Below are 13,618 nucleotides of genomic sequence, written 5' to 3' on the forward strand. Positions count from 1 at the left end.
GGCCTCTAGCCAGATGCCATGCCTCTCATCCCTAAAACATCCACATCTGGGAAGCAGAATTGAGTTCCCCTCCATTATGCTTTCCCTCTGGGGTGAGAGTGGCATCCTCAAGGCACCCCCTGAAACATTTTCATTTTCTCTGCCGTTTAAAGTGGATGCGAGGGCCCTGACCGGTTTGGCTCAGTGGATAGAGCGTCGGCCTGCGGACTCAAGGGTCCCAGGTTCGATTCCGGTCAAGGGCATGTACCTTGGTTGCGGGCACGTCCCCAGTGGGGAGTGTGCAGGAGGCGGCTGATCGATGTTTCTCTCTCATCGATGTTTCTAACTCTCTATCCCTCTCCCTTCCTCTCTGTGAAAAATCAATAAAACATATTTTTAAAAAAAATAATAAAGTGGACGCGAGGAGAATGAGCAGGTTATTACGCAGGCCTCTCCTTTCCCTGTTGACACGTGGTCTAGGCGGGCCTTCCCCACGCTGGCTCACGATCTGAGTAGGGCTTCGCTGGTGTCTTTCAGGTTGGGAAAAATAGCAGCCTCGCTCTGTCACAGTCCAGCCCTTCCAGCATATCCAGCCCAGGACACAGCCGACAGGTAAGTTACTGGGGGAGGCTAAAGTGCATGAGGCCATCAGCGGGGTGGGAAGAATGTGGGTATTTGGGTCAGATCCTGGTTCACATTCATCTCCAGTTAACAGCATGGCTGTCTGGCTTCCAAAGTTAGTACTTATTAGCTGTGTGCCCTTGGGCAAGTTACTTAACTCCTCTGTGCTTCCGTTTCCTCGCCATAAGATGGGGATTATAATGGTCCCTACCTCATAGGGCTTTTGTGAGGATTAAATTAATTTATTCAGATAAAGCCTCTAGAACAGCGGTTCTCAACCTGTGGGTTGAGACCCCTTTGGGGATCAAAGGACCCTTTCACAGGGGTCGCCTAAGACCATCGGAAAACACACATATAATTACATATTGTTTTTGTGATTAATCACTATGCTTTAATTATGTTCAATTTGTAACAATGAAATTGGGGGTCACCACAACATGAGGAACTGTATTAAAGGGTCGCAGCATTAGGAAGGTTGAGAACCACTGCTCTAGAAAATGCCCAATATAACACACACCTAATGCTATTATTATTATTATTAGCAGCTGTGTAATATTAGGCAGATTATTTTGAGTCTAATTTTTTTTTCATCTGTTAAATGGCAAAATCAATGCCTACCCCCTAAGATTACTGTGAAAATTAAATAAGATGATGTTGACTAAAGGGCCTTGCTAGTAGCAGGTATCAGTGCTTTCTCAAGGCCTCTGGGGATCTAGAGCTACCATTCAGAGCGTGGTTCCAAGCTGGGAATATTTAGGGCAGATATAGGAGCTTTATAAACTTGAGGTGTGAGAGTTAGTCAGTGTGTAAATAATTTTCTCCATTGGCGAGTACGTGCATCCGGGGGAGGCCAGGGAGCGCAGGGGGCGGGTTTCTGCATGCCATGCATGATTGGAAAAAATGCAGCTATGGCTGCGTTGTGTTGTCTTGGATATGCCGTAAGCTTTGCAGACGACAAATTGCAATGCATTTGTCTGCATTTTGGCCTTTGGGGTTTCCTCACAAATCTGGGGTAGAATTTGGGTGAAGGTTATAGGGGAACAGTCTTTGTATCCCCAGATCAAGGAGGGTGCCTCCATTATTTTGAGTCGCTATGGCCCTGTTGGGGCCTGAGCACCTGCCACCAATCCTTTGTGCCCGGAGGCGGGGGGGGGGGGGGGGCGCAGGCAGACCTCCTGCACAGGGGGCTAGTGCGCCTGCCCGGTGTTCCGAGCCCGCCTGTGGGAACCCGAAACGCTAGCAGTCAGCCTTAAGGAATGTGATAGCAATGATAATGGCTCTCATTTGTTGAGCCCTTTCTCTGCAGGTGCTGGGCCAAACACCCTTTACATGCATTTAGACCTTTAACAAACCCTGTGAGAGACAAAACGATTATCCTCGTTTTATAGATGAAGATGACTGGACTAAGAGGCTAAGTAACTTGAACCCAAAACCTCTATCTGCATAGTCTCTATGCTTCACCCATCACTCTGCCTCTTCCTTAGATAATTCCCTGTGCTGTCTGTAGGTTAGATAGGAAACATCCCAGGTGAGCTAACAGAGAAAAAAAGAGAACACAGGCTTTTTCTGTTCCTCTCTCCTGGAGAGAACCCCATGAATGTCCACAGGATTCATCCCTGCATTTAGGGAGCCCTTTACAGCCGTCCCCTCATTTGCTCATTGCAGCTGCCTTTGGCTGCTGTGGGAGTTGGGATGGTGTCCTTTTTGTTACAGATAAGAAATCGCACTCTGTTCTCGAATCCTCGCGGTAATCCCAAGCTTTCCTTCTTTTCTTTTCTAGAAGACCACAAACAGAACGGGCAGGATAAGGACTCTTCCATAACAAGACTATGAAGCCACTTCCAATCCAATGCCTGGCCGCCGGTCCCACCCAGGGGGCCAAGGGGGCAGGGAGTGGGCAGTGGGGGATCCATTTCCTGGGCCCGCCTGTGGCTCTGGCCTTTCTTTTTCTTTTTTTTAATGACCAATGTTTAGTTTTGGAGAAAAAGAAAAAGGCAAAAGACCGTGAATTTGAGATTTACAGAAAACAATACCAGTGTTTTGTTTTCGTTGTCTTTCGTTTGCCACATGTACACATTCTTCCAAGCTCGGGGTCCCTCCTCCAGCTTCTGATTCAACTACTGCACCATCGTCTTGCTCCAGCCACGAGAGCAGACAGTCGGGATGTCAGTTCCCGGTTGGCATCATCGGAAACTCGAACTTTAGCACGTGCAGTGCTCCTTTCCTTGCCCTCGCCCGCCCATCCCTCCCCACCCATCCCCTCCTACCTGCCACTCACTGGGTCCCCAAGGCCATCACAAGAAGTTGCCTCTCATAAGCTCACCTCTGGACACTGTGCTGGGGAGGGGCTTTGCTGGGGAGCAGCCGATGTTTGGGGAGCAGAGAACAGAGGCAGGAGGGTGGCCGAGCGCACTCATCAGGTTTCTAGGGCGCACTGGGTCCACTGTCCAGCTGTGCAGCTCAGAGAGGATCTACTGGGTCAGGTCTGGACCGGGCCTGGGAGGTGGCAGGAAGCAGAGAATGGGGGTAGGAGAAGCTATCCCTCAGGAGATAGTGGGGATGGGGTGGCTGTGGTCATCTGAGCTTGTTAGGAATCCAGGCTGCAAAACCCCTTCCTGGGTGCCATGTGCAAGAGCCCAAAGCTGGGCGAGCCAGAGAGGGAAGCACCCCCGGGAAAGGGCAGGGGACCCCAGGAAGCCACTCTGAAGAAGGCACGGTGCCCACAGCTGTGGACATTCTCCAGCCGCCCTCCAGGGCTGAGCAAGAGGAGAAAGAGGGAGGGAAGGAAGGATCTGGGGGAAAGCTTCCACGGAGGGCTAGGTGTCAAACCTCTACTAGCCCCGCCCTCCCGCCCCCTATATCAGGGTCTGCTGGGTTATCAGAGGCCCAGCTCAGATCCAGCCACCCCAGGAAAGAGTGGTAAGGCCGTGCCACCCCCTAGTGAGGAGGAGCGAAGCTGGAGCCCCGCAGCTATGAAACTGTTCACACTGGAGTTTGAAAGAAACGTCAATACTGTAAGCTTTAATCAGGAATCAGTCCGGAAAGTAACTCACAATATAAATAAGTGTTCTGTGCTGTTCATCATGTAACTTGGCGAGCGATACAACGGCGCAGATAGTAGGAGTGTTTGCTTCATCCCGACATGAGAAATGAAAGCCAGTGTTGCAGCTGGACACGCACCCTCATCCCCACCCTGAAGTTTCCCTTCCCATCCCCACCCCCACCCCAAAGATCAGACTACTGTTAAGTTTCAACACGGAATTGAATTTCACTAAGACGGGAGGCTAGCGGAGTGATTTGCATCAATGAAATTGCACTGACAGTGTTTCTTATAGGATTACTACAATTTTTTTAATATAAAATGAAGATTTTTTTAAAATCATGAGTTGATATTAGGTACCAGGACATTAGTTCAGATGATTTCATTTTTATTTCTACAGTGTTAAAAGTGCACTTATATGCTGGTTTATTTACATCTTGGGAAAAAGAGACTGCAAATTGAAGGGAAGATTGTTACTTTTTCTTTTTTTTAAAAAAAAAAAAGGTTAAGGCAGATTTAAGACTTATAAATGTTTAAGAAATTATAAACAAGATTAGAACCTTTGAAAAAAAAGTTTAGAAGATATTCTTAAAGTAAATTTTTATAGTGTTAATTTTGTAATAATTTATGTTTTACTATATTACAGAGCTAACTGACCAGAATAGTTTCAGAAACAATATGAAACTTAGGAAAGTTTAAGCAATGGTTTATATTTTTAAAATGTTCTTTGGATTATGTTTTTATTGTACATTTCTTCAGACTGAAAAGTATGTACATATCTGTTATTTTTGCACAATTTTTGTCTTGTTCAGTTTTAGACGTCTGTGTTGTTGTTGTTGTTTTTTTTAATAATTTATTTTGAGTTGTAAAACTTGCAGGAGTAAAAACAAAACGAAAAAGATCTCAGCAACAAAATAACCCTCTGATCTATAAACTCTTAACATCCAAAGAGGGAAAACGAAGGTCGAGAGATGAAGTGGCTGCTTCTGCGAAATAATGCCTGGACAGGGACTCAAGGAGCAATTCAATCATCGGCGTCAACGTTTTCGCTCTCTGCATCTTGAATTGCAAGCTGGGATGGAGAGGCTCCCGCCGAATGCTGCTGACTTGGTGAAAGACTGGCTCTGACCAAGGCGAGGACATTTCTGGAAAACTGAGCAAAAAGGGAAAACCCACGGTGTTTCTTCCTTCACAGTCAACCACAGGTTTACTTTATAACCATGTATTCGAAACTCACAGCTTGAAAAAAATGGAATGCAAATAAAAGGTTTTCTTTGGTTTTGTTTTAATGGAGTTCAACTGGACCAGCCTCTAAAGCACTATTCGGGTGATCCATCCCCTTTGGGTACTTCTTGTTCTGCCCACCCCACTCAACCCTCTCTCCCAGCCCCGTGACTGCACACCCCACACCCCCTCCATTTGCCTGAAGATCTCGCGACTTGTCGCCAGCCGCAGAGGCTCGTAAAAGCTCTGGTTGTTAAGCATAGCGCAATGCATAGACCCGTCAGCCATAAAAACAAAGCGACTTGGATAACTTGTATGCCTTCTTTTGTATCAAAGTACCAATTGTAAATAACGCTGATCAACCTTTGTAGAGAATAGTTTATACAGCATATTCTATTATTGCTGATTCTCAGTGAACTCTTGTTTTGAAAAAAGGAGAAAAAGAAATTTTCTATTTACACCTTCTATTTTGTTATGCTGTTGGCCCATGGCACTTTAACGAAACTGTGGGTTTTACCTAGCTGGTCAGTCATGGGGTATATTAAATAACTGTTGTTGCACAGACAAGAATTTGCACCTGCTCATTTGTCCTTTCCTCCTACCGACTTCAGAACCTCTTCCGGAAGAATTTTGAAGAAAGCATGTCCAAGCATTCTAAGCAAATGCCACACTTGTGGAGTGGCTTTCTCCTTTTCTACGATCCGCATTTTGTAACACTAGGTCTTTTCCTTCTTTGTCCCGCACCTCTATGTGTTCGCACTATCAGAATCCATTCCACGCCTGTGATATTGTAAGAATAAATGTCTAAAGTAGGTGTAAATAGTAAACTCTATGGCTTACAGTTTTAAAAAGGAAAGAACAAACATGTATCTATTGATACCGCCGTGGTTCTGCACCCGGCCTGGAGACATTCTCCAGGGAGCGATTTGTTTTTTTTGGCTTTTTTTTTTTTTTTTTTTTTTTTTTGTAACATGGCTTTGTAAATAAAATAATTTATATGTTTGTAAAACACAGTCTTCGGGTTTTCATAAAATTTAGATTTTTGTTATTTCTTTTTTGTCTTTCGGGTGAATGTGTTTTCGCCAGGCGAGCCTTACTGCTAGGACATACATGTGAGGCATAGAAGAGAAGAGAGTGGATTCATTCAACAAATATTTATGGAACGTCCTGGCTGCGGCTGCCCCTGAGCTAGGCGCTCTGTGCTTAGTGATGAGAAACAGACAGGAGTCCCAGCTGCTTTCTGCAAGCAGCTCAGTGGGAGAGACAGTAAATAAACACACGATCAAATGTGTAATTACAGATATCGGCAAATGCTATGACTCTCTGAGAGAGAAAGCAGGAGAAACTGACAAAGTGTGTGAGGGGAGTGCTGTCAGGGAGTTTTCTCTGAGGAAGTCAGCTGCCGGCACAGTGTGGAGAGAGAATCCCAGGCAGAGGTGGTCCAAGGCAGAAAAAGTTCGGTACCTTCCCAGAGCCCAGGGAAGACCCACTGTGGGTGGAGCAGGGGAGAGAGATGGACAGGAGACAAGGACAAGGTCACAAAAGGCTCTCAGAGTTTGGGTTTTGTACTTAATTCAGCAGGAATCCTTTGGAGGGCTTCAGGAACATGGCATACTCTGACATGTTAAAAGGTCCTCTATAAAAGAAAAAAAGAAGGGATTTTTAAAAAAGAAAGAAAGGCCCTAACCGGTTTGGCTCAGTGGATAGAGTGTCGGCCTGCGGACTGAAAGGTCCCGGGTTCGATTCCGGTCAAGGGCATGTACCTTGGTTGCGGGCATATCCCCAGTAGGAGGTGTGCAGGAGGCAGCTGATCGATGTTTCTCTCTGGTTGATGTTTCTAACTCTCCATCTCTCTCCCTTCCTCTCTGTAAAAAATCAATAAAATATATTTTTTTAAAAAGAAAGAAAAAAGAGATCCTCTAGCTGCTGTGTGGAGAATTGGATGCTCTTGCAAGAGACCGGGTGAGACATGTCAGTGAGGTCCCAGGATGGCTGCCGCAGAGAGAAAGAGAAGTGAGTAGACTCAATAAACTGAGATACATAGTAAATTGACAAGACTTGCTTAGGAATTAGATACAAGAGTAAGGGAGGGGGGTGGGTGGCAATAGTGGAATAAGGACACATATGTAATACCTTAATCAATAAAGAAATTTTAAAAAAGAAAAGACAAAGAGTAAGGGAAAGAAGACTCCGGGGTTCTGGTAGAGCAGTGGTGTTGGGTGCAGATGCCATTTCTTCAGCTGTGGGAAGCCAGAGAAAGAACAGGCTATTTAGGGGGCCGGTGGGAGGACCATTTCATGATGATCAAAAGTTCTGTTTTGTGCATGTATGTTCATGTATGAGATTACTATGAAATGCCTTCCTGTGTCAAGAAGGCATGGTATACACATGACAGAAGCTAACAGCAGGTCTAAGTTGGAGGCATCGATGTGGGAATCGTTAGTCTATGGGTGATGTTGAGAGCCACGGGTATGGATGTGATTACTTGAGAGAATGTAGGAGGAGAAGAGCAGACATTTGGAGGTTGGTAAGGTGGAAGCAGAACACTAGCCAAGAGAGACTCTTACGATGAAGCATTCTCAAAGAGCAGAGAGAACCCAACAGGAAATTGTTCTCTGGAAGCCAGGACTGTAAGAGGTTTCAAGGAAGGAACAATCCACTGAGTCCAGTTCTGCCGTAAAATGGAAGATGTAGCCCTAGCTGGTTTGGCTCAATGGATAGAGCGTCAGTCTTTGGACTGAAGGGTCCCGGGTTCAATTCCTGTCAAGGACACATGCCTGGATTGCAGACTCGATCCCCAGTGTGGGGAGTGCCGGAGGCAGCCGATCAATGATTCCCTCTCATTGATGTTTCTAGCTCTCTCTTCCTCTCTCTTCCTCTCTGAAATCAATAAAAATACATTAAAAAAAAAAAAAGCAAAGAGAAGTTGTGGTATCTGTGTTGTTGCTGGAGATTCCTGCTTTTAAAGAAGATAAAAGGAAGATGTAGATCGTATTATGTCTGGTTTTGCAACAGAGGCCATTGGTGACTATTAGTTTCCAAAGCTGCCAGAACAAATTACCACAGCTTAGTGGCTTAAAACTACATAAATGTATTCTCTCAGAATTCTGGAGACCGAAGTCCAAAACCGCACAGGGCTGCATTCCGTCCGAGGGCTCTGGGGGAGAATCCTTCCTTGTCTCTTCCAGTTTCTCATGCCCGCCAGCCGTCCTCGGCTTATAGATGCATCACTCCCATTTCTGCCCCCATCTTCACCTGGACGTCTACCCTGGGTTTCTCCTGGGTCTCAAACCTCCCACTGCCTTGCTCTTATGAGGTCATCTTCACTGGACTTAAGGCCAACCCTAAATCCTGGATCATCTTATCTCAAGATTCTTAATTACATCTTTTCTCCAAATAAGTCACACTCCCGGGTCTAAGGGTTAGGACTTGAACATATCTTTTGGGAGATTATTACTCAACCCACTACAGTGACCTTAGCAAAGCATGTATGATGGAGAGGTAGGAGCCAGGGCCAGACTGGAGTGGTTGGAAGGAAATTCAGTTGTGTAGACAAATCTTAAGGAGGTTAAAAGGCACGTGGGAGTCTTGGAATTGGCTTTTATTTTTGTTTTACTGGGTTTTTGTTGTTTTTCTAAGATTTTTAAAAATTGATTTTTAGAGATAGAGGAAGGGAGAAGGGGAGAGAGAAGCATGCACGCTCCCTACTGCAAACTGAGCCAGCAACCTTCCCAGACCTGGGATGATGCCCAACCAACTGAGCGTACCATTTAACGTGGATCTGGCTTTTGTTGTTGTTGTTTTTTTTTTTTTCAAGGGAGATTACCGTTCTCGTGCTGGGACAGCAGAGGAGGGAAAGGTTAAAGAAGCAGGAGGAAGGACAAATTCCCCAACAAGCGAGGTCCTTGAGAAGGCAAGAGCGAGGCAAACCCAAACATATGTGGAGATGTTCACCTTTTTTACTGTTAAGAGATAAACTGAGGCATCTTAAAATTTTTAAGAATTTATTTGAGCAGCACCAAACCCAGAAGTGGTTAGGAGCACTCCACTGACAGGAGCTCAGGGAGAGACTTTTAGAGAGAAAAGGCAAAATAGGGAAATTATTGATTGGCTATAGTCAATAATCGAACGGGAAGGAAAAACACGACTCGAGGGCTTTATTTTTATTTTTGAAAGAATCAAGATGCATGTTTTGGTTTTGGTTTGCAATTTTTTTAAGTCTTTTGGTTCTGTCTGACTAATAAACAGAAAATGTTGATATGGATTAGATGCTCAGCATTAAGTAGAGGACTGAATTTCTTTGCAAAAGGGGGCAACAGAGAGCTGCTTCCAGGGCCTGCGCTCACCTTCAAAGGCTTGGAGGATGTCCCCACCAGCTCCATGCTGAGCCCAGCTTTGTGCAACATTTTAATTAATGAACTGGCATTCAAAGTAACCTTGGTGAATGAAAGCCATGAACACAAACAGATGGCTTTATAGGATAGCTCTTACCTTTCAGGAGAGCCCCAGGGAGGTTTCTGGTGCTGGAAATGTTCTGTATCTTGACCTGGGAGCTTGTTAAATGAATATAATCACTGGTGAAATATTCATCAGGTTGTATACTTAAGATTCATTCATTTCACTGTGCACTTTGAAATTTAAAAGTTTACACACAGACCAAAAGGTGAATGGCAGACTGGAGTGCAATTGTCTTAGCAGAAAGGAGAAAGTTACCAAGTAGTTTGAAAAGAATACTAATGAGAAGCCCATCCCCCCCCACACCCCCGCCCCAACTCCCCAGAGGTAGTAGGTACAACAGAGAAGGGGGTGCAGCCATGGGTAGAAAATAGGAAAAGGGGGGTTGAAAGTCTCACATGAGGTTGTTGGATCCCTCAGAGCTCCCTTCACCTCCCACATACAGACAAGTGGCTACTCATCTACACCCCACCCCTTAGCAAGGGACTGAAGGGTTATTTTGGGGGGGAAATAAATGGAACACTGAGATTCTGAATTCAAGGTTACCAGGCCCAGCAGAGAAAGTTCCCTTGGGGTGAGATGGGGGTGGGATGAGGCACGAGGTTGTCTCTTTTCATCATAAACTGTAGAATATTAATTTGCCACAATATCATGCTGTTTTGATATTTTAATAATTTAGAGTATAATATCAATGTTCATAATTAATGACAAAATATATGGAAGCCATTAGGTGAGCTCATGTTAGTACAGTACAATGCAATGTTTGGCTCATGGCATGGCAGCTTAAAAGGTCTGGGTACCGCCCTAGCCCGTTTAACTCAGTGGATAGAGCGTCGGCCCGCGGACTAAAGGGTCCTGGGTACCCTTCCAGTCAAGGGTATGTACCTCGGGTGCAGGCTCAATTCCCAGCCAGACCTGGTCCCGGGTGTGTGCAGGAGGTAACCAATTGATGTGTCTCCCTCATATCAATGTTTTTCTCTGTCTCTCCCCCCTCCTTTCCACTCTCTCTAAAAAAAAAAATCAATGGAAAAATATCCTTGGGTGAGGATTAGCAAAACAAAAAGACACCACAAAAATCTGGATACAGAACCAGAGAAAAACTAAAACTGATCAAATATAAGTGATTACAGTGAATGATTGTGGAATGTACTTCCTGAAAGTAGATAAAATGGAATGACTTTGGAAGCAATCCTTCTTCACAGGAGGACTTGCCCAACAGAGATTTGGTGCTGGTAAAACTTGGTGTGGATTACCAAATGGATTGCATTGACATCCAGGGGCTTTTTCATCCCAAACCATGTATATTTCATGTTTCCTTGGACTTCAAATTTATCTTTAGGGTGGATGTCAAAAATAATTATGTTGAGTGAGACACTAGACAAAAAAATTGTACCTGCTCTCTGGTTCCATTTCTATAAAATCCTAGAAAATGTAAACTAAGCTATAGTTAAAGATCTTAGGTCAGTGGTTGCCTGGTGATAGTGGTAGAGGTGGGAGGCAGGGTTAAGGAGGGATGAGTAGGAGGAACTAGAAAGGGACACAGGAAAACATTTGGGTGCAGTGATGGTTATATGGATACATACTTACAACAAGAGGTCACCTTGCTCCTTAGCTGGTTTGGCTCAGTAGATAGAGCGTCGGCCTGAGGACTGAAGGGTCCCAGATTCAATTCTAGTCAAGGGCACATGCCCTGGTTATGGGCTCAATCCTCAGTAGGGGACATGCAGGAGGCAGCCAGTCAATGATTCTCATCATTGATGTTTCTCTCTCTCCCTTCTTCTCTGAAATTATTTTTAAAAAAGAGAGAGAAGAGAGAGTTCACCTTGCTTCCTGGGACAAGATGGTGCCATCCACACCGCTCCTAACAGTCCGAGGATCAGGACTGTACCTGGTGAAAGGACCACCACATTTCTCAGAAAGCACAGTACTCCCAAGGTAAAGTGGGAAAAACTGCAAAGTCTGCATCTTTAGTAAGGATGAGGTCTTGTTTGCCTGGGGCAATGGAGAAAAAATAAATATCACAATGTCACTAACAAGGGACTACAGTGTTCCCCACCCTACAACTTCATGATGTGAAAACTGGGACATGTTTGAAGTCCATCATCCAGAAAAATGTGCAAAACCAGTGTCCATCCTGGTCGAAGATGAAACTATTTGTGCCTGAAATGTTAAGGATGAAGTTCACGTCTTTGAAAATAACAATTTCAATACAATTGCAAATAAATTGCATTTGCAAAGAAAATTAATCCTTTTGTATTGTCACCTGAACCCCAGCCATACAAGGTAACTGTTTATGTCCCAGGTAATAAGGGTTCACCTTCATTTGTTAAATTATATCATTATTCCAACTTCAATGGACCAGCTTTAGTGAATAAAAGTTTCCTTAAGGCCTGTGAGGTTAAAATGCCAGGGAATAAAGACGTTACTGCTGTGTTGGTAATAGCTAGCACAGATGTTGAGAAGACAGAAGCTTCCTACTATGGGGAACAAACACCGCATTACACTGCAGCAAACGGAGAAAGTGCTGTGGTGCAAGTACCAAAAGTGGCCCGTTTATGATGGAGTTTAAAATTCTAAGTCTGCTGAGTTTTGTGCTGTTCATGGTTTGACACCTGCCAAAGCGACAATTTTCAACTTGAAATGTGATCCTGTGTCTGGCTTTGGAACCGGTCCTCATAACGCAGCCTACTAAGGTCCTCGCGGACATAGTACTAGCCAGATGTGGAAACCTGAGTGGACAAACAGAAGTGTGGGATGTTAAAAACGACAAACATTTCTAAACCAGTGGCCTCTGAGTCTACATATTTTGCTTGGTTCCCAGATGATGAGCATGTTTTAACAGCTATGTGTGCTCCCGGGTTCGGCCTTAATCATGGGTACAGATGTGGCATGATACTGACTCTGTCTTGCACAAGTATGTGTGCCATCCAATGTGGAATGATGGCAGGTTTCTTGGCAGTCATTTGTAGACGGACTATTTCCAGCAAAAACAGTAACTTTCCAAGCAGTTCCAAGTGGCGTACCCAGTGAAGAACCGAAAGATGCACCAGCTTATAGACCCCCAGCTTTAAGAGATAAACCAATCACCAAGTCCTAGCTGCATGAGAAGGAACCACCACAGAATATGAAACCACAGCTGGGAAATAAGCCATTATCCAAAACAGCCCTTAAAAATCGAAGGAAACAGGAAGCTAAGAAAGCTGCAAGGCAGGAAGCAAGAAGTGACAAGCGTCTAGATCTGGCACCTACTCCTGCCCCACGGAGCTCAACACGAAATACTATCTCCCAGCCAACTTCTGGACACCCTGAAGTAGACAAAAAAATCCAGAACCTACAGGAGAAACTGAAAGCAATCGAACAACTGAAAGAACAAGCAGCAACTGGAAAACAGCTAGAAAAAAATCAGGTATTTTCTGCATTTTTAATTTGAGCTCATCAGTTGGAGAAAATTCAAAAAGAGAAAGCCCTTCTCCAGGAACTGGAAGATTTGGAAATGGGTATTTGAAGATTCACTGACAGCAAGTTGGTTAGCAGAGATCAGTGAAAACACATCCTCTATTAAGTTCACTGGTGTATTCAGAATATTCATGTGTCCACCTTTAACATTCATCTGTAATTTTAACCATTTTTCCAAGATTCTACATATGTGTGAAGTTATTTAATAATGCCTATTAAATTGATTTTTGCATCCTGCATCCTATATCATGTTAACATGTGCTATAAAAAAGATATGAATGTTCTAGCTAAGTTTAACAGATTGTAGGACAAATGTCATTGTTTTTTAGTAGGGGACGGTATTTACCATATAAGTGAATAAAATACTTTCTTTAAAAATTTATATAATATGTTCTTTTTTATTGAATTTATTGAGGTGACATCCTATATAATAAAGAGCTAATACAGTGGGGCCTTGACTTACAAGTTCAATTCGTTCCGTGACGGAGCTCGTAACTCAAATTACTCATATGTCAAATCATTAAAGTGAACGAGTGAGACATGTGATGCTGGGCTGATGTTGTGGCGTTCACTGTGACGTTCACTGCGCCAACTAGCGGTGGGGTATCTGAAGCTGGCTCATAACCCGAATTTTAGCTCGCAACTCAAAGCAAAAAATCGGCCGAGAGACAGCTCGTATCTCGAAAAACTCGTTAGTCAGAACACTCGTAAGTCAAGGCCCCACTGTATGCTAATTAGACCAAACAGCAGAATGACGTCCAGATGACCTTCCGGACGAAGCTGGGGCTGCGAGGGCCAGCCAAGGCAGCCGGGCTGCGAGGGGCTTTGAGGGCTGAGTCCCTT

At 44.4% G+C, this 13,618-nt stretch overlaps 1 protein-coding gene and 1 pseudogene across 11 annotated transcripts in view; both read left to right on the top strand.

Moving 5' to 3' along the window:
- ATXN7L1 (ataxin 7-like 1) overlaps positions 1–4,179 on the top strand; it is a 224,667-nt gene extending 220,488 nt beyond the window's left edge. For all 11 annotated transcript variants that reach the window (XM_014536936.1, XM_014536938.1, XM_005862875.2 and 8 more), the window contains 2 exons: positions 517–591; positions 2,381–4,179. In XM_014536936.1, the coding sequence (XP_014392422.1) occupies positions 517–591; positions 2,381–2,422 (117 nt within the window). In that variant the 3' untranslated portion in view covers positions 2,423–4,179. The remainder of the gene's footprint in view (positions 1–516; positions 592–2,380) is intronic.
- Positions 4,180–11,159: 6,980 nt separating this feature from the next.
- On the top strand, positions 11,160–12,850 carry LOC102251683 (annotated as a pseudogene).
- Positions 12,851–13,618: the final 768 nt, after the last annotated feature.

This window comes from Myotis brandtii, unplaced genomic scaffold (genome assembly GCF_000412655.1).
Source record: "Myotis brandtii unplaced genomic scaffold, ASM41265v1 scaffold17, whole genome shotgun sequence".
In the NCBI taxonomy this organism is placed as follows: Eukaryota; Metazoa; Chordata; class Mammalia; order Chiroptera; family Vespertilionidae; genus Myotis; species Myotis brandtii.